Source organism: Ciconia boyciana, chromosome 6, assembly GCF_034638445.1.
Source record: "Ciconia boyciana chromosome 6, ASM3463844v1, whole genome shotgun sequence".
NCBI classification, from domain to species: domain Eukaryota; kingdom Metazoa; phylum Chordata; class Aves; order Ciconiiformes; family Ciconiidae; genus Ciconia; species Ciconia boyciana.
This window is the reverse complement of record NC_132939.1, coordinates 651996-675181: the sequence shown is the minus strand read 5'-3', so window position 1 is coordinate 675181 and position 23186 is coordinate 651996. Positions and strand designations below refer to the sequence as shown.

The window sequence follows — 23186 nt, the reverse complement described above, 5'->3', positions numbered from 1 at the left end:
TTCTGGATCCACAGTTCCCAAACAAGCTTTCAGGAATTAAAAGAAGCTCCAAGGTTCGGTGTTCTGATAGCACCTCACACCCTATCCCCTGTGACCGGGCAGCTGCTCTGAGTACACAGACTGACAGGTTAATACACTTACTCTGAAGCTCATGCAGCCATTTTTTTCCCCCGCTCTGGAAAGGGATAAGGGCTGCAGTCGCTGAGAGTTTGTACTCCTACAACAGTTTTAAAAAAAGGAGGTTTATTGACTTAATTTAAGAAACAGCTTTGGAAATGAAGAATGGTGGGGTGGGGAGAATCCATACTCTCTCACGCTAGGTGTGAGACTCTTCCTCATCTTCCCGCTTGAGCTGTTCAATAAGCTGCTGCCTCTCTGCTGCTTGGCGCATCCGCATCATCACCAGGCTCTCGTAATCCCGTTCCGATACCACTGATGCCTAGGAGCAGAAAACAAATGCAACCTGTCGAGGACGGTATATACCCCAGGGCCCCTCCCCATCAGCCACACTCGCAACACGCACGTTCGAGTCGGGAAGGTGGCTCATAGCACTATGACCCCCGAGAAATCAGGTAAGGCGTGAAAGCTGCCTGGCCTACAGAAAATAAGCTGCTTCATGTGCTACTGACAGACAAAGCGGGGGACAGACAGGGAGCCTCAATTACCTGCTTGCTGCTGGAGCGACTCCCTGCTCCCAACGAGGCCGGATGGGGAAGCATGGCTTGCCTCGCTGTGGCCGGTTATTTTGGATGACAAGCTTGCTCTGCAAGTACAACACTGGTGCACAAAGTCCGGCATAGCCTTTATAACGGACGAAGTGTAACGCCATAAAAAAAATCAAACCTTTCTGTGGTTTAGTGATGGAAGTGGCTGCAGAAAGAAAACCACCAGGTATGTTCCCAAACCTGACACATGAGTGTTTCAGTTCCCAGAAGCTCTTGGAGCCTTTCTGCTGTGTGTGGTAGCAACTGTCACATCCACTACGTGGTGATTGCAGACTCTCCCTAATAGATGTAGGCAGCAGATGACAGCTGCTATCGCAGAGCAAAGTGGTGGTTTTGGCACTCTGCTTTCAAAAGCCACTTAACATTAGTAGGTGGCCTTACTATTTTGGATGTATTCAAAGCACTGCAATGCTTGGAAACATCCAGCTCATTTGCTTGACAGTTCAGGTAGAAATAAAAGCATCTTGACAGAAGGTGAATGAAAAAAAAGAAGTCTCATGTTCATTTTTCTAGGAACTAGATTTAGTGGTGAGTTAAGGACACCTTAAATAGAAAACAGAAGGGATGAAAAGGCAATAGAATAGCTAAATAAGATTCTGCATGAAAATGGGGCAAGTGCAAATTCGTTATCATGTGCCAGCAAAGTGGTTCCTCCAGCTGCAGGGTGTCTAGCTGCGAGGACTAAGTAGAAGCCCACAACAGATGAGAAACTTAGACCAGGAAATTAAGAGACTAATACGCCCTAATTGGTATCTCAGGAGCTGCATGAATGAAATAACCTTTCAGTACTGCGCAGATTTTCACAGTGTCTGAGAAAGCACCAGATTGTATCAGCCTTCTGTGGCAGAACTAGGCTTCTTCAAAGTTCCTGTCCACTAACCACAGATACTGGCATTTGCTTGCCTGAATGAAATAGCCTACATGAGACTCATGCAGATGAATCACCTGTACAAACCTGAATCACTACCTCACACTCTGGATTTAAATTTAAAACAGACAAGAGATTATTTCCGGCCTCATTTGGGAGCCCTGCTGATACAACGAGCCATCAGAAGTGGCAGAAGGGAGAGCACCAAGAGAAGAAACAATCTGATTCAAGATGGGCTACAAGTCGATATTCACGTTGACGGCTCTCAAGCAATCTGGGCGCCTCTAAGGGAGCTTGCTTTCTCCTCAGGCAGAGTGTGGGCTGATGCTTTGCCACTCTACACACCTACTTCCTGCAATCCTGGCAATTACCAATAGTGTAAAACCCAGTTTCTGACGTGGCTGACTCAGCAAGGGCTTGGCTCAAAACAAATACATACGCACAAGGAACTGCAGCCTGGGAAGCAGTGACAGGAGGCACATGAAGAGAAGGAGGCATTGTGGATTTTTAGCATTCCGGGTCCAACCTGGCTGAATCGTCCCTGGACTTGCTTCTTCCAACGTCCCAGCATACTGGTGAACGTGGTAGTCCCAGTTCTCCGAGTGCTTCAGCAGCTTCTCCTCTCCTCCTGTTGGACTCCGGTGCTGCTCTGACACAGCGTAAGTCTATTTTGCATTCAATTTTCCTAACATTTGTCTTTTACATCTGCGTTTTGTTGCTTTTTAAATTTCCATTTGACTGTATTTCTTTGGTTTCCTTCAGTGTGACTGAGTCACCGTCTCCCTTCCTAACCACCCACTGAGATTTTTATACTGTGCCCTTCACCATGAAGGTGGCTGGTTACCATGGTACCAAAGTGCCCTTCTGTTCTAGATGCTAGATTAAATCTGTTCTCATGGTGACTGTGTGCCTTTGCTATTCTTCATCAGCTTGTTTCTGCAGCACAGATTTAATAAGCTCAGACATCGCCATTCCTTCTCCACTGAAGAAGGAGACTCCTTAATATCTAAGACAGGCCAACTGCTCCTTAACACAGGGACGTAGTGTGAAGTTTGCATTTCCTGCAATACCAGCCTCTGTTTTCCTTCCAGCTACGGGAACAGGGAAGGAAGAGGTTGTTCCTGTTGTGTGGCTTGCTGCTGATCCTGCGACTTAAGTCCAACACCTGACTGCGAAGAGTCAGCAGTTTCCTTCTTCTCGTTGCCTTTCGACAGCATGGATACTTGGCGGAGAGGGTCCATTAAGTCCACAACGTTCTTCAGACGTTTCTCACTCAGGAGACACAAAAAGCTGGGCAACCAAGTCATCATCTTGAATCAGAACAGCCACACTCTGGACAGCGATGGACAGTGCCAGAAGAGGGAATGCTTGAGGGATCTGAAGGACAAGTCTGATTACCTGTCATGTCAGAGTGAGCAAAACCTAGCCAAGGCACAAGCACCTCCCAAGCCTCCCCGGCTGTACCTGGACAGTTCTAGCTGCCCTAACATCATTGATCACACAGATTCTCACTCTGACATCTCCTTTTCTGGTGCTACTCATCAATACCACAAAGCCACTCAAACTCAATTCCACAAGGACCAGGCTACAGACTGCGGGACCTCAGAGACAGGCTCCCAGAACGGCACCACTCTTTCTGACCTGTCTGATCCCTTCCTGTCCTTCAAAGTGGATTTGGGGCTATCGCTTCTCGAGGATGTTCTGCAGACCCTCAGGAAACAGAATCCAAGAGATTACGCCATTTGAAGGTATTTATCGTTTAACATCTCACATTTACTTACTGCTGCTGCCAGTTTCTCTAGTCCTAGCAGGAGGAAGGATACTGCAGCATTCCTGTTGTGTGTGGCCTGTTTTGTTGTTCTCGCCTTACCCACCGCAGACTGTCCCTGTCCTGGCCGAGGAGTCCTTCGGAGCAGAGCTCACAGGCTCCGTGCTCAGATGAGAGCACCGTCTGCTGGAACCTCATGGGCAAGTTTCCATTCTCCACACTGGGAATTCCCTACTCTTGACTGTGCATCTTCTCCTCATAGAAGAATGATATTGTTTGGCAAAAGACTTGTTATTTTGGGGATGTGGCTGTGACACTGCGGAACACGGACAGAAAGGGATATGGCATACACCATTTGTGGATAAGCAGGCAGCTTGCAAGGAGAGAGTAGCATTGCATCTCAAAGCCATAGCTATAGCACAGGTCAAGAGACAGAAACTGGTGTTTCTTCTCCCACCATGTTTGGATGTGAAAAATCAAAGCCGTTCCTCCTTCTTTTTTCCCCTGTCGGTTTCTTTTCCCCTAACTTGAGTGCAGTTGGCACTCCCAGCCTGGAAACAGGTAAGCATCCATGTTGGCTCGTAATACAGCAACAGCAGTTTATTTATCCTACTAGCAGGAGAAGAAATTTCTCTAGATACTGCTGCTTGAAGCATGCACTGATCTATCAGCTGTACAGATATGGAAGAATAAATGTATCTGTGACTGGAAGCGTCTTGTTGCCTCATTTCATTGGTAGCAAGCCAGAAAAAGCCCAGGCACCAAGAGCACAGGTCCCTTATCTGCAGTGGCCAAGATCTATCCTCTCCAGCACTTCAGGTTTTTATGAGGGTGGGGAAGCAGTGTGGCTCTGCTTTTCTGGGCTGGGAGAAGGCTAGAGCTGCTGGTACTTTATCTTCCCCTGAGGAGAGTGCCCACAGCTCAGGTCAAGACGCAGCGCTGAAATGAACAGCTCTCTACCCTGTGAGCTGGACAGTGGGAAGGGCTGTGCCAGGCTGAGAACATTTTAGGCAGTATTGGGGCAAAGTATTAAAAGGACACTGCAGAAACTGCTGGGTCACCAATTCTTACCTTTTTCATAGCTAGATTAGATACCAGGGCTCTTTTTAAAAGATAATAAAAAATAAAACCTCGATGCACCCAGATAACCATAAGCTTTGGAAGCTGGCTACAGCAAAGCGCAGAGACATTTCAGAGAAGGCACAGACGGCTCTTAACCTACTAGATTCACATCAGACTGTGAAGTCAGATAATATAAAACAAAGTCTATGAAACCTCAAAGGAGCTTAGAAAAGATGCAAGAGTGCCAGACAGACGGCTTTTCTCAGCACTTTAACATGGCTGAATGAATGGCCCAAAATGACTGAGAAGCACCAGCAGGGAAATCCCACTACTAAAGGTGCAAGGAAGACCTTCCCAGAAGTGAGTGCTTCATGCTGTTGTAGTGGGAAAATATGCTCTTCGCAGCATCGTACAGCTGTTGTGTGCTTTGAACCATTCAGAGCTGCAGCAATCAAACAGTCATTGCTCTCAAATAGCCTAGAGTAACACTGGCCAATGCACAGGTTTTGTAATTCAAGCATAACTTGCCTGTTTGGCTCCAGCAGCTCTCCAGGAACTGCTGGACAATGTGCACCCATTGCTGTAGAAGAAAACAAGCCAACCAGGACTGTGGAGGCAAGTATCTTGCAGCTTACTGCCTCCTCACAGCACCGCTTTTCAACAAGCAGCCTTGCTTTCACCTGGGAACTGCTTCCAAAGCCCCCTGGTCTAGTTAGTGCGCGGCTGTCCTTTCTTTGAAGACTTTGGTGCACAGCTCCTGGCTGACTACCCCGGGCAGGGAGCAGACACAGCTCTGAAGCAGATGAGTAGTGAGTGCGTTGCCATGAGAACGCTGCAGGTCTTCGGCTGTCTTCTGAAGCAGAGCAGGGAAGGAGCTGCATTTGCACAGAGTGGGAACAAACATGGGGGTGGATTCAGACAAAAATAGGAGCAACCCAGAGGGAGCAGCAAATAGGAAGTGAGGGCAGCTTAAATCGGAATGAGATTAGTGCAGCTTGAAAGCAAGAGCGTGGACCCCGATGGCTGGGAAGCCAGACTGGGTATGAAAGGATGAGGAAGGGAGTAGGTTGAGGCAGTAGCAAGAGATATCTGAAAGAGCTCATTTTGCATAGTCTAGAGTGGAAGAGCTGAGGACAAAGAATAAGTCAACTGGAAGCAGTACAGCCAAGAGAAGCTGTTACCACATTACAGATTTTGGAGGCATCCTAGTGGAAGCAGCAGCCAGATTTGGGGAGGGTCCAGAGTAGGAACTAGGAAAAGTGGGAACCAGAACAGCTTGGAGATCTTAGCCTGGGCAGCAAGACTGCAATGTAATCAAAGAAATTGCAGCTGCTTACACATAAAAGCAGTAGAAAGGACAGACAAGAATCAGCAGTGCAATTCTTGGGAAAGGATGCAAGGCACTGGCCATAACTCCTCACCCTTTTGAGAGCTAATACGGGATTGACGAGGCTGTGTTGGACAGAAGTGAGTCACCACCTCCACACAGCATGAACACCATTTGCTGCTTTAGCCTGCTCTCCCGTGCTGCTCCACCAAGCTAATCCTTCGCAGCAGGCAGACGCTGCAGTTCCACACTAGCAAGCTTTGGTTATGGAAGCAAGCCAAGATAAACTCAGTCAAAAGCCACGGCTTTTGAACTCACAGAGGCAAGAATCCACTACCAAGCTCCGACTGCATCAGCAACCCCCTTAGGTATGAATGAGCTCTTCAGAGCCAGTTCTCATTCTCTACTAGCGAGAGACACTCAAGCTGCATTGGATTCTGCTTTTTTCCCCAATTTGCCTTCTAACACTCTGGCCACCTCTGTGAATCTGCTGTGTCTGCAGGACTCGCCCCAGTTCTACATTGTGCAGATCTGCCTGGCTCCTGGGCTATGATGCTGTAACTGCCTTTGCCTGAGATTTCTGGGAAACTATGCTGCTCAGGCCGGGCTGTTCAGACAAAGAACATGCATCCCAAGTGAAAACATACAACCCTAAACAAAATTAGGATAACAACAAGGCATTCAGATGTATAAATGCATCTACTATAAATAAAGTACTTAACAAAAAGTCAGGAGAGTGAGTGTACTGAACAATCTCACAAGCTGCTACAATATGTAGGTAGCGAATACACACAAGGCTGATCGAGACACAGACACACAGACTAAGGGCACCTGTAGAGCATGAGGCAGGAGTCCTCTCAGCAATTAGATCTTTTTGATCTTTATACCACAGGGAAGGAGGAGAGGGGAATAAGCGTCACATGAAGTTTGAACTGGAACTCGAATAACCAGCAAAGGATCTCAGGTCCCTTCACACCTTCACAGCCAAGGAATTAGTAACTAGATCAGAGGACATGCAGAGCACGAGATAAATTCTGTGCTATCGAGCAAAATGTAATGTAACATGCTTCAAAAGAAGCAGATACACCTCCCACTGCAGAGGGCCAACAGGAGCAAGGGGTAACGGAGAGCCAACAATGTGCTGCAGCACGTCCTCAGATTGGTTTCTGCGTTTGAACCACTAGGTGTTATTGCCTTCCATGTGTTTTGTGACTGGAATACATTTGCTATTCAAGAGCAACAGCTTCAGAGGGATTATCTGGTGAAATAAACAGGAAGCAGCTAAGAGTTAACAAACACCTTGCACTCAAAGTAACCATGCTGGTAAAGAGGACCCAAAAGAGACAATAAGGTCTCTACAAGGATATTTAATTTGATATTGCTTTCTCTTCCCTCCTGCAGACCCTAAGAATGTAAGTTTCCTTTCAGCACTGAAATGTCATCCTCTTGTGAATGCAGCGAGTAACCAAGCCTCTCTAAAGAAGCCTTCCAGGAGACCCATTGCAACCAGCTATCAGCCAGAGGATTCCCCCAGTCAAAGTACATTAGAAAAAAGTCCAGAAGAAAGGCATTAGAAGCTTTGGGCTGAGCAAGGAACATCCTTGGTTTTCACTTGGAAGAGAGAGCGCGAGAATGTGCAAAGGTCCAGTCATCCAAATAACTTATGTTCTCACTGTGCTGCTACTCAGGCAAAAGGTCCTTTAAAAAAGCCACTGCTTCAGCACAAAAAGGCTCATCAGAAAGGCAGGCCTTTCATTAAGAGCTTCTTTTCAGCTCTGCTGGGAATCAACATATCTTACCATAAATGCAAAGCACACTGTTAAATTTAGGTTGCTATAGAAACAGATTTAAATAACAGCAGCCTACGTCTCCTTACCTGAGAAGTCCTAGGCTGACTAGCGCTGTCAGAAAGGACAGTGCTGGGATTGTTCCGGGGCTGGCCCTCCAGCCAGGAAATCTTTAGAGGATTATTTATCAGGCCAACTTCATTCTTCACAGCCATCTCCTACCAATGAAAATATTCTTCCATCACCATCTGAATTTCAGAGCCCACTCCCTCACAGGTCACTAATGATCATAAAAGTTTTTCCATCTCAGCCTGGCATCAAGGCCACGCAGGGCACAAACAATGAAGACTTCACAGCTGCCCTACAGGAGAAGCACCCTTTAAGGTCTGTATCTGCATCAAGCATAGCAAGAACATATCACTGCCAGTACTTTTGATAAACAGGTCACAGACAATTCTGGGGGTTTTTTTGATTATTTGGATATATGAGTGAGAGAACAGGTGACAAGGAATAGAGACTCTTGTACAGTGTAAGTTGATGGAACTACTAAAATTAAGGGTAACTGATGAGTTCTGTTTCCACAGCCACATGAATTATTATAAGTCATAGTGAGTCAAGACATTTTAATTTCTTTTAAACTGCAAATGCCTGATATAACCTCTAAAACTCATTAAGCCCATCTCCACAATGGGTAATTCACCTGCAGTGAGAGCTGATTAAATGGCTCAGTGCCTGCTTTTTAAAGCAGTGTCTCTTTCCTCCGCCTCTTACATGCACAGCCTGCTTGTTTATGTGCATGATCTGCTCTGGGTTTATGCCTCCAGCTTTGCCACTCCCTTCACGCATCTGTACCTTTAGACTCTCATTACCCTTCTCCACTGCCTTAATGACGAGGCAGCGCCCCTAGGCTGTCAGTCTGCTAACCCTTCCCCTCTGCAATACCCCTTCTTGCCCACTCTCCACTACACACATCTGGGGTCTCCGCCAGACTTACAGCAGCCTTAACCGTAGCAAATTCCACGACTGCACTCCCAGTCTTCCTACTTGAGATCAACAAATTGAGCACATCGCCATACTGTTAAGACAAAGGAAGAAAGAAAAGTTAATTACAGACTCAGAAGAGAAGTCAAGTTCATCTATGGAACAAATGCAGAGAAAACATGTGTTTTCACAGACATGAGGCTTGAGCCGTCACCCTTTCTGTCTTGCATGATGCTTCCACTGATCCCAACCTGTCATAATTTCTGTCCCTCCAGGAAGTAATTCTGGGGAGGCATGGAGCTACACAATTTGCTTCCAGCAAGCCCCAGTGCAAGAGAGCTGCTCAGCTCAGAGTCAGAGCTACAGGAGATACTTGCATGAAGGGAAAATAAAGACCACATGTGGGGATTCATCAGATCAAAGGCTTGTCTATTCCTGTCTCTGAACTCCCCACAGCAGCTAATGTATAGTGCTTTAAGTGAAGGCAAAAGTGCACCATAACCACACAGCCAGTCTAACTTTTATACAGGGCATGAACCATTCAGTGGGAAGAGTTTGCAGTTGCTCTGTTTCAGCAGGAGTCCCTGCTGGGAATGAGACAGAGGTGCTAGCTGGGGAACAGTTCACAGCTAACAGATCATGCTGCTGATCTCTGAAAATGGCATGAGTGAGAAAGCTGGACAACAGAGGGGAAAAAAAAGCTACTCTGGTTTATATGTAGCTTCCCAGAATTTACTGGGCTTTCTCATACCATGGAGAGCAGGGGAAGATCAAGTAGTAGGAAAGAGTGTCAGACAGGACCTTTTGTAGGATCCGCAACAGAACGTCTTTGGAGTATCCCCCTCCTGTCTCATCTTCTTTCCTGCATTTCCATTTTAGCTGGGAAATAAACATGACAAGTTAATTTTGTCCATTTGAACACACGTTGCCACATTCAATGCAGCTCCTGCCACCTGCACAATAACCAAGTTTGCTATTTACAGCCACACTCCCAGAATTGCCGAGACAGTGATTTCAACATCAGAATGTGCAAAGGGAACAAATTATTCGGGGAACAGGGAGAAACACTGCTCACTGAAAGAAAAGAGATAATACTTCAAAAGCATACTAATGGCTGTAGCAGGGTAATAAGCAGATGTTTCCCTGTGTCTAAAGCAGAGACAACTCAATTTCAGGCTCAAAAATCTAGACCAGACAGTAGAGAAAAGGGTGAGGGAGGAAGGGTATTTTAAAGGCAGTGCAGGAGCTGTTCACATGCATGATACACATTAGATAGAGGAACTTCACCTCCGCTGTACAGAGGGACATGCCAGTTCAGCAGAGTTGAAGTGTCCCTTCTGTTTTCCAAAGCTGCATAATGTTCTATCAGTTTTCACCAAAACCCCGCTTTATAAGGATGTCTTACTTTGAGTTTGGGAGTTATTTTGCCTTCTGATCCATTTCTTTCTTGCTTGCCTAAAGAAGGGAAAGGAAAAAGAGATAGAAAGGACATGGGTGAAAATTCCTCGGCTAAAGAGCATTTAGCACAAAATTCACCCTGAGAATGTACGTATGGCAATAGCAAACACTTCTGGATTTCCACTAGACCGTTTCAGCCCCAAAAGTCTTGTGCAACACTATCATCAGGAACTGTAGTACAGACTGAATATCGGATGTCAGCTTTTTTCCCTTCTATGATGCCCAGACTTGCCACGATCAAGGCTAGAAACAGCTAAGTAAAAATACAAGCAAGAGATCTGTTAGGTTCTGTGACATTTTTCTCTGCAAGAGGGTTGTGCTGGTGGGAACAAGTGTGGAAAAATTAAGGGTAGACAAAAAAAGGATAGCATAGCCTAAGAATTTAATGTCTCGTTGCAAGGATCTCAAAGAGTTTTACCCTAAGCAAATGTTCAACATCCTCCCCAGTTCCTGATACATGAAAGGCTAGGGTGGGCCGAATGACATACATACAGTCATACAGGAATACCCTGGTGACCCCAAAAAGAGTTTCTACATCTGCACCTCTGGTGGTGGTGTTTGGTGGGGTTTTTTGTAAACTCATTAGATCAGTAATTTTCCTGTGAGAAAGCAGCAGATCTTATACTATAGCCTCTGCCAGAACGAAAGAGGTAGGAAGCAAGAGACAATAAATCTTCCCATTGAACTGAAAACCTGAACAGCACTCTAATTAGTTTTGAAAAGAAGAACAGAACTTTCTGAAACATAAAACTGTATTTTAAGCCCACACAGATACAGAATATTAAAAAAGGCAATTCAGTATAGAGACGTGTGGATGGGAATGAGGTTCAGGAATACCGAAGGATGAGGTTCTGGGATTCTGGAAAAATCTCATCCCCTCCTGTATGAAAGAGACTAACTACAGCTACTGAACAGCCTGCGAGAATTAGAGGGAGACAACTTCAAACATGATAACCACCTATTGCTGTATGGCAGCACAGTATGCAGATGTTTTCCAGTTCAGTGTGTTGCTCATTTCCTGACAGATTTGTTGCTGGTCTTTGTACAAGCCTGGGATGAAGACTGTGTCTGCCCAAGGAACATGAGAGAATCAAGTTCCAGAAAGTAAAGCCTCAGCAATCATAGACTAAACAAAACTTTATTCTCCACACTGAGTCTCTTTCAGGTGATAGGTACTGAGAACTTTCGAGGGGATACAGAAGTAGTAGCCCCATGACAACTATTATTTTTTGCAAACTTGAATCATTCCCTATTTTGAGTCTGCAACACTGACTGCTTTAATTGTGACAGATGAGCAGGACTTCAGGCTCCCTCCAGCATAACTACGGGGCTCCACATCGGACCATCTAGACCAGATACTTTAGAATATTTATTGAAAAGGAGCAGTAACAATGTTTTAAAGAGCAGCATTCCACATATAAGAAAGCAACCCCACAGAAATACTAGTCTTTTGACTTATCCCTGAAAAAGGTGCTAAGTAGGATCATATAGGCCCTATGCCATACATATGGCAACGTGACCAAGTCAGAAGGCTGCACCTGTATGTGAGCTCTGTCTACAGAAGAGATGGAGTCCCACGTGCATGCAGTTTGGTTGAGGGCTCCAATCTCATCTGTTCTCACCTTGGATGTGCTGCTCTCTTTCAAGCCGGATCTGTTCTTGAATGAGTCTCTGCTGCTCCTCAAGCTGACGGGAACCTTCCTCACGCAGGCGTATTATCTACAGCAGAGGTAAGACAGCAAGGATATCTGAGGGCGCAGTTCCATGGTTGGTTCAGGCCAGCTAAAGACTGCCAAGGAGAGCTCTTGTCTTGTACCCATCTCCTGGGGCAACCTGCCTGCTAGTTCCTCTGTGACAGCTCCAGTGCTCATAAGATTGGACCCCTCACATTCCTAGTGGCACAGTCCCTATCAGCCAGCATATAACAAATTCACTGTTGTTATTGTCTGCTATGCAAAAGGAAAAGGGCAGCCAAAAAATAAAATCCCGAGATTGACACGTTTGCTAGACTGCTACAAGATCCCTTCTTTCACAGAGCCCATTAATCCAAAAGGCTGAAGGACTGCTATACATAGATTTTCTGCATCTCATCATATGGTTTTCATTATGATTGTAATGACTTTCAGCAATTCTTCTCAAAAGAAGCAGAGAAATCTAAGAATTTATCATTACTTCTTGTTCTAATGATCTTGTTATCCTGATCTCCTCCTCTTCACTCTCATGGGTCTGGGCTTCTCGTTCTCTGGCTTCAAGATCTGCAGAGAAAGAAACAAAATTAAAACAATCCAAAGAGAATTTTCACTGCTGACACTGCTGAGCAGAGGTGGATGGAACGATCACAAACTTGGCTACACCTGCACCAGTTTCAAAGTAGAGTCCTGATAGCTCTGCTACCTCACCTCTGCACAGGCACATCAACGTATCAGCAGTCTTAACAGTCATCAACACCCCAACTCCTTCCCAGAGCAGGACCATCCCCAGCTATGACTGTGGGAGGAGATTTCAGACGGCTGCTATATTGTACTGGGCATAAAGAAACCACAGCCATCACAAACGGACAGCAGATTAATCAATGGTGAATTCCAGCAGTAGAAGAAACACAAACACCCAGCTAATGAAGACTTCAAGCCAAGCCAAAATGAAGTTTTGATTTTATTACCAAGCTTTACTTTCTTTCGCTTCTCATCAAGTTTTTGTGTCCTTTCTGCAGCTTGCTTCTTAGCCTTTCTCACTTTGTCATACGCCGCCTGTCAAAGAACCAACACAATAGTGTGAAACTATATAAAGCAGAAGAGACAAAATGGAAAGCAGTGAATAAAGGCGAGATCAGATATTGAAACACGGTAAGCAGAGGTGAAGCATTTTCTGCTTCTTGCTAACACTCCTCCTAAAAGTGTTGGAAGTTAACACAAATACCCTGAAAACATGAGAAGAGGCCCAAGGATCTCCAGATGGAGCCTGAAAGGGTGAGGAAGTCCAGGAATAACTGCACAGTGTACTGGAGAGAAAGTCTGACCCATCTTCAGAGGTGGGAAGAATATTTTGGTTTCCTGAACATGCCAAAAGTAGCTTTAGGGGCGCTGGTAACAGATGAGGTTTGGTTTAGAGCAAAGTTTTACAATTAAAAAGGTCTCTTATGTGAAAGATTTATTCACTTTAACTCACATGAACGTATTGGATCGAAGAGCATCAGAACTCTTCAGCAGCAATAACACATCAACATTCATTTAGCCCTATAGAGACTTAAGAACTGGTGTAAACTGGCAATTTCACTGGCACTTGTTTAAACCACTTGATAATCTGTTCATCAACCTACACAGAACCTTTCTGTAGTAGGTAAAGCATAGACGGGCACAAATGCTCAAATATTACTTGTAGAATAGTTGCACAGGAAAGCACTGCTCTTGTTTAATAACCTAGAAAAGCTGGTATTTTTCCCTCCTGCATGGGAAGGGTTTGCTAAACACTTTTTCCTTTCTTAAAATGTAGAAGCCAAAATGTTCTTGGATGCCAAAGACTTAATTGCCCCTTGGAGAGGAGATTACAAGCTTTGCCAGTGTTTGAAAAGAGGAGAGTTATTTCATGTTTTTAAGTCTTGTCATCTGAAATTTTAATATGCCTTCTCTCCTGAGTTTTTCTGGATAGAGTTACTTGTTCATTTTTATTTTGTTTTTATTCTTTCCCTTCACAAGTCCAGATTACTTTCAGGCCTTGAGCAGTAGGCACTCAACCACTTCCTCAGAGCAAGAAAGGAGTCCAAGCTGCATCTGGCAGCCTGCAAAGCTCTTGCAGCAAAAGGATAGAGATCAGGACTATGATTCAGCTTTTCTGTTTACAAGTCTCTTGTGCCCCATGGAAAGAAAGGCTTTGAGCCTTAGCAATCACTTCTAGATATTATTTATTTGCAGTTCCCTTGAAGTCAAGGTCCGAAAAATGCACCGTTGTCATGAGGACTTAATGCGTCCCTGAATCAGTGGTGGTTATCGTTTCTTTTTTTAAATGGGATATGCCCCACTTATTAAACACATTATTAAAGACGGTATCTCACCCTTGCAGCAAATGGAAAGAGCTACTTCCAGCACATCAAATCAGAACAAGAACATTTGTCCAAATTCTTATCTGGCACCTACTATTTGATCTCATGGAGAACTACAGGGAATAACAGCGACGCTTGCATTCATGAAGTCACCATCAGAGAGGAGAGCAGGACAGACAGGAAGAGAGCTTCCAGTACTTCTCCAGCATGCTTACAGACTAACGCCACACAACCCCAACATCACCAGGGGATGGGCATCCTTACCCTTGCTGCTGCATCTGTTAGCACGGCCAAGGCCTGAGACAGTTGGTGGAAGACTTCCGCTGGGAATTAGAAGAAAAAAGGGTAAGACGCAGAAAACCATGCTAGTGGCCTGGAGATGAACCAGAAAAGACAATCCCTTATGGAAGAGACCTGCAGAACATCAGAAAGAAGAATAATCTTTCCAAAGCATTCATAAACCAACTTATAGCCAGGATTGCCTCAACTCAAAGGACAACATTTGTTACATAAACTTCAGTGTAAATTAAGAAACAAAACCTGGGACCATTTCATTTTAACAGAAATCTTGAAAACATGAATTCAACAGAACCCCCTTACAGAAATGTTATTACTCAGCCTGCAGTCAGCCTGAAATACACTGTTACAGACAAATTCTCCCTTTCATGTCAATAGCTTTTCAGCCCGAGATTCAAACTTTGCATGTGACACCAATACTGCTGACCCTCTTCCTGGAAAGTTACACATATAAGCTGGAGGCCTCCCCACACACTTCAAATCACTTTTCAACCTTCTGCAGATATCAAAGTCCCCAGCTTTCCTCTCATTGCTGCTAAAGTGTTTTTTTTTTTCTGGTGGAAAAGTTTTCTCTGTACTACAGTTATAAATGTTCAATCTATAAGACTGTAGCCCATCAAACTAGAAAATGCACGACACAGAACAATGTTTATTTTGAGGTGTCCTGATGAACAGCATCCTTCTCATTACCACTGCTGTTCACTGCTACCTGTAGCTAAAAAACTTAAAAACAGAGTAGCTGCAGAAGCCAGACCTTGCTAACAGTTTAGGTATACTCAGGGCCTTGTCTCTAACAGACAAAACTGGGCATTGCCCATAGATAATATGATTTATAAGCTTGCTATTGAAGTTTCGACTGTGAGAGGTACGAATTAAAATAGTGACCAGCCAGTAAACCCTGGGGACAGCATGGCCAAAGGTCCGGGATTCAAGTACCACGTGGGAAGATTCTGAGAGGTGCAAATGACATTGACAGCAAGATCGAGTGCACCCTCAGCAAGTCTGCAGATGACACCAAGCTGAGTGGTGCAGCTGACACACCAGAAGGACGGGATGCCATCCAGAGGGACCTGGACAAGCTGGAGAAGTGGGCCTGTGTGAACCTCATGAGGTTCAACAAGGCCAAGTGCAGGGCCCTACATCTGGGTCGGGGCAATCCTCGGTTTCAATACAGGCTGGGGGATGATGTGATCGAGTGCAGCCCTGCGGAAAAGGACTTGGGGGTACTGATGGATGAAAAGCTGGACGTGAGCCGACAACGTGCACTCGCAGCCCAGGAGGCCAACTGTATCCTGGGCTGCATCAAAAGCAGCGTGGCCAGCAGGTCGAGGGAGGGGATTCTGCCTCTCTCCTCTGTGCTGGTCAGACCCCCCCTGCAGTACTGCGTCCAGCTCTGGGGTCCTCAGCACAAGGACATGGAGCTGTTGGAGCGGGTCCAGAGGAGGGCCACGAAAATGATCCGAGGGCTGGAGCACCTCTCCTATCAGGACAGGCCGACAGAGTTGGGGTTGTTCAGCCTGGAGAGGAGAAGGCTGTGGGGAGACCTTCTAGCAGCCTTCCAGTACTTAAAGGGGGCCTATAGGAAAGACGGGGACAGACTTTTTAGCAAGGCCTGCTGTGACAGGACAAGGAGCCATGGTTTTAAACTAAGGGAGGGCAGATTTAGACTGGATTTAAGAAAGAAATTTTTTACAACGAGGGTGGTGAGGCACTGGCACAGGTTGCCCAGAGAGGTGGTGGAGGCCCCATCCCTGGAAACATTCAAGGTCAGGTTGGACAGGGCTCTGAGCAGCCTGATCTAGTTACAGATGTCCCTGCTCTTGCAGGGGGCTTGGACCAGATGACCTGTAAAGGTCCCTTCCAATCCAAAGCATTCTATGATTCTATGAAATACAACTTCAGCACTGACTTAACACTGACATTTCTATAACGAACATGTATGCATTCAACCTTAAAAAACAGAGCTCTCTAATAGTGATGAAAATAACTCTTAGTCCTGCATATGTATACTTCACATAACATATACCCAGGTATCCCCTTAATTACGTGCAAAGGCAGACCTGAAGTTAAGCAGAGCCACTTCCAGGAGTCTGCACATGTGAAAACAGACATGAAGAGCTGTTTGTGCCTGCACAGCCCCGTCTTACCTGCTCTGGGATTGTCCGGGTTTTTATCTGGGTGACAAGTCAGGGCCTTCTGCCGGTACGCTTTCTTCACCTGCAAGAGCCAGAACTGAGATTTACTGGTTGGTGCTGTTTAGTCTGTGTTGAGAAAAGCAACTTGGAAAACAAACAAAAAGCCCCCTAAAAACACTGCAGAAACAAAAAATTACTATTCAGAGGGTTTCTTTTGTTGTTTTTGTTGTTGGTTTTGCTTAACTTAAAACACACCTCCCTATCATAAGTAGAAGGCTGTGGTTGAACCAGCATTTATTTGCATGACTAGATGTCTCCCAGGCCTGACAGAAAATAAAGACCATTTCTGGAGTGCCGATAGCTCCATTACCCCCTCATATTGAAAGGTAAAGCAGCCTACTGTAATAGCAGAAGACCTCTGAAAAGCTCAGTCTTCAGCCTCAATGCAGGGACCTGTCCTTTTTAATCACAGTGTCCTGCAAGGATAAGCATTTGAGCCCAGGACACTTAGTAGGCAGGCAGCCATACTTTGAATGAATCTAAACTTTTCAAAGCCAGAAGTTTTACTTCTAGGTGCATTGTATTACAGCAGTCAAACCTCACGATCATCAAAGCCAAGTCTGGTTCACCGAGGCGGTTTTCTAGCCAGATGGATACTGTGTTCTTTGCAGCTGTAACTTTGGGACAGAAAAAGTACTGTTTACTGTGCAACAACTGAGTTTGGCAAGGTGAAGAATTTTTGACCAGAGACTGTTTAATCTCTTCTACACTTCAAAGAAAGACTGACAACTTTCTGCGCTAAGTCACTTTTAACAATCTGAAGTCCCTTTGTCAGGGACACATCTGGATGCATGAAAGGAAAGGAAGAAAAGCTGCTCTGTTCCACTGCCAAGCAGTCCTCTGCTAAACCGAGGGGAATAAGTGGTGGCCCGGCACCACCTGGTGGACAAAGCTCTTGGAAGAGAAATGTGCAGCTAAAGCCTTACAGGCTAATCCTATCTCCTGCCTAAGCAAGACTCCAGGTAAAAAAAAGAGGTAAGTCTCCTTCCCATGCTTCAGTCACAACTGTTACAATAACCGTTCCACATGACAAGGTCAGATAAGGCTTCTCTAAACAGTGAGGTTAAATTACTCTAACAGCCTTGCTCCCCTTTGTTCATCTCTTTTGGCCATGCTGCTCTGCATACAAAAGGTCTTTGGGTTGTTTCAGGTATTTTACATCAAGGATTAGCACTCTAAGTTACACTTGTCACTTTTTAAGTTGCACCATAACATGTGATTTGTAATTTTCTCATCCTTTCCCCCCAGTGACTAGCTCAGCAGTGAAGCTGAGGTCACCTGAAGTCTTTCATCTCATTCAATCCTGTGCGTTACATGTGGCTTGGTCCCGTTTTGTGCTTTATACACATGGAATTTCCAGGCAGCCTCAGACACAATTGCTGGTTATGCCCAGACTGTAGCTTCCGAGTTTTATCCTACTGTACTGCTACTGCTCTTTAGAAGCAGGTTTTTTTTCCCTAAAGAAAAAAAAAAAAAAAGGAAAGCCCAAGGAGGAAAATCAGTTTTCCTTTCAAGTTAAACTTTGTTCAGTTACTAATAGTTTTATAGTTTTACTCAGAGCCTTACTTCCCTTGAAAAGGTCACTTTCCCAGCTCAGTTGCTTAAATCTTGTGTTTAGTATTGACTTACCAATTAAATTAAAGAAAGAATGGAAACATGTAATTCCAAACCCACAAAATTAACAAGCTGACTTGTGGGAACCTAGAGTACCTAGACCAACCTCTGACAACTGGATTTTTGGTAAACACAGGAGGAGCTTTCCTTCTGAAGGCACATAAACAACCTAAGCGAGAGAAATATTGTCCCAGACAAATTTTGCAGTTCTCTCCAGCAGATTTCATCCTCCTCCAAAGCCAGGTCTCGCCCCACAGGCTTAAGAGGAGAAAACAGAAGGGTAAGTTGCACGCAGCAAAGCCAACGTTAGAAAAAATGGGCTTTCCCACTTATTAACAGCTCCAGCCGACAACGCAGCAGCGCCCAGGGCAGCACAGCGCTCGGAGCGATCGCTCAGCCAAATATCCGGAGACCGGCAAACGCAGCCCCCCGTCCGAGCCGCCTCCTGCCCTCGGCAACAGCCGCCGGTCCTGAGGGGAAGGCGGGGGGCGGAAGAGCCGGGCTGGAGGCGCCGAGGGAGGGAAGAGAGTGGGCCCCGGTCCGAGCCTCCCCGCGGCCCCGTGAGGGTTCCCAGCCCGCGGCCCTGACCTCCTTCTCCGACGCCTTCTCGCCGATCCCCAAAAGGCCGTACAGGTCCAGCTGCAGCAGGTCCTTATCGACCGCCATCCCGGCGCTGACTGGCTTCCCCCCTCCCTGCCGCCGGGCCCGCGCCGCCCGCCGGGAAATGGAGTCTCCCGTCGCCGCCGTTCCCCCTCCCGCGCGGGCAGCTTGACTACATATACCAGGATGCACCGCGTTCCCCGCCGCAGCGGCCGCTCCCAGCGGGCACAGCGGGACGCGGTGTTTGCTGGGCGCTGTAGTTTTCTGGCGGCAGCTGCGAGCGGGGCGGGGCGACCGGGGGACTACAACTCCCGTCGGGCTTTGCGCTGCCCCAGCCAGAGCGAGGCTGAGGGCCGCGAAGGTGGTGGCGGCGGCGGCGCCGGGGCGGGGGTGGCTGCGGGGAGGGAAGCGGCGGGTTTCGTTCGCCGTAGTCTTAGCGGGTTCTTGTCGAGATTTGTGTCGGTGTAAGAAGAAAAAAAGCTCCAAAGCAAACCGTAACGATGCGCCGGCCTCGGGGGAGAGGCGAGCGTCCCTCAGGCAGCCATTTCCTGAGGAGGCAGCTCGCTAGGCCGGAGCAGGGCCAGGCTGTGGGGTGCTGGGAGCCCCACTACAGACCCTGCCCAAAACCAGCCTAAACGTGGGCCTGCTCAGCCCAAGGCGCAGTTCCTGGCGAAATTCCTTCTTATTTGTCCGTCTCTTTAAGACACCTTCGTTTTCCCATGTCTGTAAATAGTTATTTAAAATCAGGATTATTAGGTTGGAAGGCTTTTTTATCTTGGGGTTTTTTGTGTGTTTATGACACAACTGAAATGGTCACCAGGGTAGAATTAAACTAAGGTATTCTTTGTCTCTATGAAAGTTACTTGTCTAACTGTTAATGGAGCTTTTGCGTTCTTTCTGTAGTCCCTGGGGAACTGCAGTCCTCTGGGGAAAGTTCATGGGGCATCTGTTTTACCCATGTGGAAGAAGACTCTCTGAAGGCACTTGTTTCTGCTCGCTGACTTAAAAGGGAGCCACGATACCCAATTTTAGCCACCTAAACTTAAGTAAGAGCCATCCGTGCTCAAAATCGCTTCACTTCAAAGACCAGTAAACTAATAGCAGCGGTTGAAAATTTGTAAGAGTCAGAAGACAGGATCTGCAGTACCGTATCGCCACAGCTGACATCTGTACCCCTCAAAAGACTGATGCTCATTTCTGCAATATCGAGCAGTTCCTAGCAGCCAGCTCCCAAACATGAATTCCCAAAGGAAAAGATTCATTCAGTAGGCCCAGCTCACCTCCTTGACATGTACAACCCTACTGAAACTGTCCCTTCATGCTTGGAAATTGTTCTTTCCTAAAGATTAGATGAGACAAATAACAAAACATGAGCTAGGCCTTGTTTAATGTGTTGCTAGGAGGCATTTGTCTGAAACGGCGAAGAGGATCCTGCCAGAATTCATACAGAGCTGTCACATACACAAAATATCACTCAGAAGAAGACAAAGAGAAGAATGAGGCTGCCACCTCTTACTTTTTTGCTTCAGGGGATTTGTAAGTGACGGCACAGAAAATGAAGCAGCAGAACGTCCCCGAAAGGGATGTCCCAGCCTCCTCGGGAAGAGCCAGCGCTGCCAGCAGGCAGACTGGGATTCCTCCAGGGACCGGCACGCAACAAGGAGCTGATCCCGGTGGAGGTCCTGCTGCACGCGAGGCCGAGCACAGTGGGAGCACTTATGGGGCCGCTGCAGCAGACGGCGGTGGTGGAGCAGGGACGGGGAGCATCCCCGTGCCCGGGAGAGGCAACGGAGCAGGTCCAACAGGCAGGGCCAGGAAGGCCAGCCGGGCTGCCCGGGCAGAGCAGCCTACACCTCCTCTGCAAGGCGGCGGTGGTGGAGGAGCAGGGATCGTGATGAGGGCTGAGCTCCAAGGCCTGAACGGGGTGTCCCAGCCTCCTCGGGGAGGAGGCAATCCCGGTGGAGGCCCTGCGGCACTGGGGGCTGAGCACGAGCACGGTGGGAGCGGCAGAGGAGGAGGAATTGGGACAAGGGGTGAGCTCCGAGGGCTGGGAAGTCCCAGCTTATTCCGGCAGAAGAGAACGCCGTCAGAGGCGAGGCCGTGATTCCTCCAGGAGAGGGCACGCAGCAAGGAGCTGATCCCGGCGGAGGTTCTGCAGCCCTGCTGGGCACAGGGCCTGGTAGCACACCCTACCAAGAAGGGAAATGCCTTCTTGGCCTCCACAACCCCTCCAGGCAACCTGTTCCAGGACTTGACCTCCCTCCAAATAAACGAGCTTTGGATAACAGTTAGTGAGAATTTCCTGTATTTTAGTTTGTGCCTTTTGATGTGTCTCAGGAACTTTCACGGGTATTTTGAAATGGCCTAGGCGCCCCTGGGTGTGCCTTGGGTTGCCCCCATCAGGTCCCATCATTTTCGTCTGCGTGCTCCCCCCAGCCCCATCGTGTACCTCTCTGGACCAGGCAAGGAGCTGTGGGGCTCCCCACATCCCCACCTCAGCTCTTCACCTCTCATTTCCCTAGGCTTCCACAGCTGAAACCAATTTATTCCTATTGTTTTGCTTTCCCTGCAGTTATTTTCAGGAAAAAATTGCTTGGAAGAGCTAGTACCCCTTGAATCTCGTTTTTCCAGCAGAGCCATGGCTTGGTACAGCAGCAGTTTCTGAAAAAACACAAGGTGCTGGCTGATGCCGTTCATCGCTGGAAGCAGGACGTGCCCAAGCCCGGAACTTGCTCCTCACTTCAGCCCCAGCTATTACCACATCCCTGCCCAAGGGGTAAAGCAGCAGCGGCACAGCCCCTTTTGGGGGACTTGGCTTTGGGGAACTGCAATATTACAGTTTGATGTCTGATCTCTTCCTGCCAGCAAAGCCGTGTTTCAGCCTGAACTGCTGGATGGGGCTGGAGGAAAAGAAGTGGTTTCACCCAAACAGTGCAGCCAAGGAGTGACAGTGCCTGTGCGTACAGGAGCTCTGCACACCCCAAAGGAGTCACATTTGCCCATCAGCATCAGCTTATAAGCTCAGCCCCAAACCCTTGACGCGGTAAGAGCAGAGGGTGCTCCTCAGTCCAAGTGCTTTGTGTAGGGGCAGAAATGCCACAGGGCCTTTTTGTCCCCACGCATCTCAGCCTAAGGGGGACTGGCTGTCTGTGTTTGGGCTGGAGTTGCCTGCTGTGCGCTCCTGGAGTGAAAGGGAATCTCTGAGAGACTTTTTCGAAGAGTTCCTTAAAGCCTTAAAGTTGACTTAAGAAACTCTTCAAGTCTGGTAGAGGCTAACAAAGTCTTAAAGTTGATTTCAGGAAAGTCTTAAGATCTAGTAAGACTAAGAAAGTCTTAAAATTTGCTTTAGGAAAGCCTTGAAAATTGACTTTACGGAAGCCTTTAGGTCTGCTAGAGACTTTAAGATAGCCTTAAAGTTGACTTTAAGAATACCATATGAATATATATAAATGTATATAAATATATGTACACACACACAGTTTGGAAAGAAGTTTCTGCCTTTCCAGTGGGAGTTTGTGGCCTGATGCACTGCTGCGTGTATCCGCATTCTCCATCACTGCCATTAAGGGTTTCTGCTAAGGCAGAAGAAAGAGGTCTGGACCCACTGTCCTGGTTTCAGCTGGGATAGCGTTAATTTTCTTTATAGTGGCTGGTGTGGGGCTGTGTTTTGGATTTGTGCTGAGAACAGTGGTGATAACACAGAGATGTGTTAGTTGTTGCTGCACTGGCCAAGGACTTTTCAGCTTCCCCTGCTCTGCCGGGTGCAGAAGAAGCTGGGAGGGGGCACAGCCGGGACAGTTGATCCAAACTGCCCAAAGGGACATCCCACACCCTATGGGGTCGTGCCCAGTATATAAAGCTGGGGAAGGAGGAGGAAGGGGGGACGGTGGGGGCAATGGCGTTTGTCTTCCCAAGTCACCGTTCCGCGGGATGGAGCCCTGCTGTGCTGGGGATGGCTGAACGCCTGCCTGCCCACGGGAAGGGGTGAAGGAAGGCCTTGTGCTGCTTTGCTTGTGTGCACGGCTTTTGCTTTCCCTATGAAACTGTCTTTGTCTCAACCCATGAGTTTTCTCACTTTTACTCTTCTGATTCTCTCCCCTATCCTACTGTGGGGGAGTGAGCGAGCGGCTGGGGGGGCTTAGTTGCCGACTGGGGCTAAACCATGACACCCATCCATCAGGAGGCTTCACCCCCAGTTACCCCTCTGGGGACACAACGGCTCCTGCCCCTGTGCACACAGTGCTCGCCCCAGGGCAGCGCAATGCGAGTGGCCAAAACACTTGCCCCGACGTGCAGGGCCATTTTTCACTTTTTTTGCCTACCTTATTGTTTCTCTTAGGCAGCAGGCAGGCACAGCAGAGGATGTTCTGGGCATCGCTGCCCCCAGGCAGAGCCCTTGTGGCCACGCACCAAGGCGATGGTGGGTACCAGCAAGATGGAGAGAGCACAAGGAGTCAAAACCGCTTCG

At 47.3% G+C, this 23186-nt stretch overlaps 1 protein-coding gene across 5 annotated transcripts; it reads right to left on the bottom strand.

The window, feature by feature from the left end:
• Nucleotides 1–221: 221 nt before the first annotated feature.
• Nucleotides 222–18849, bottom strand: DNAJC17 (DnaJ heat shock protein family (Hsp40) member C17). Of its 5 annotated transcripts, XM_072864758.1 has the most exons (12): nt 18707–18849; nt 16457–16526; nt 14277–14335; nt 12636–12723; nt 12149–12231; nt 11599–11695; nt 9924–9973; nt 9320–9397; nt 8532–8612; nt 7627–7755; nt 666–763; nt 259–439 (listed from the first exon to the last, which is right to left on the bottom strand). In XM_072864758.1, exons 1-12 carry the CDS (start codon nt 18782–18784, stop codon nt 400–402), a joined length of 951 nt encoding a protein of 316 aa, XP_072720859.1. In that variant the 5' UTR covers nt 18785–18849; the 3' UTR covers nt 259–399. The 5 variants fall into 5 exon arrangements, with proteins under 5 accessions (XP_072720863.1, XP_072720860.1, XP_072720859.1 ...); XM_072864759.1 differs by lacking the exon at nt 666–763 and having other exon boundaries at nt 225–439; XM_072864760.1 differs by lacking the exons at nt 259–439; nt 666–763 and adding an exon at nt 817–2970.
• Nucleotides 18850–23186: the final 4337 nt, after the last annotated feature.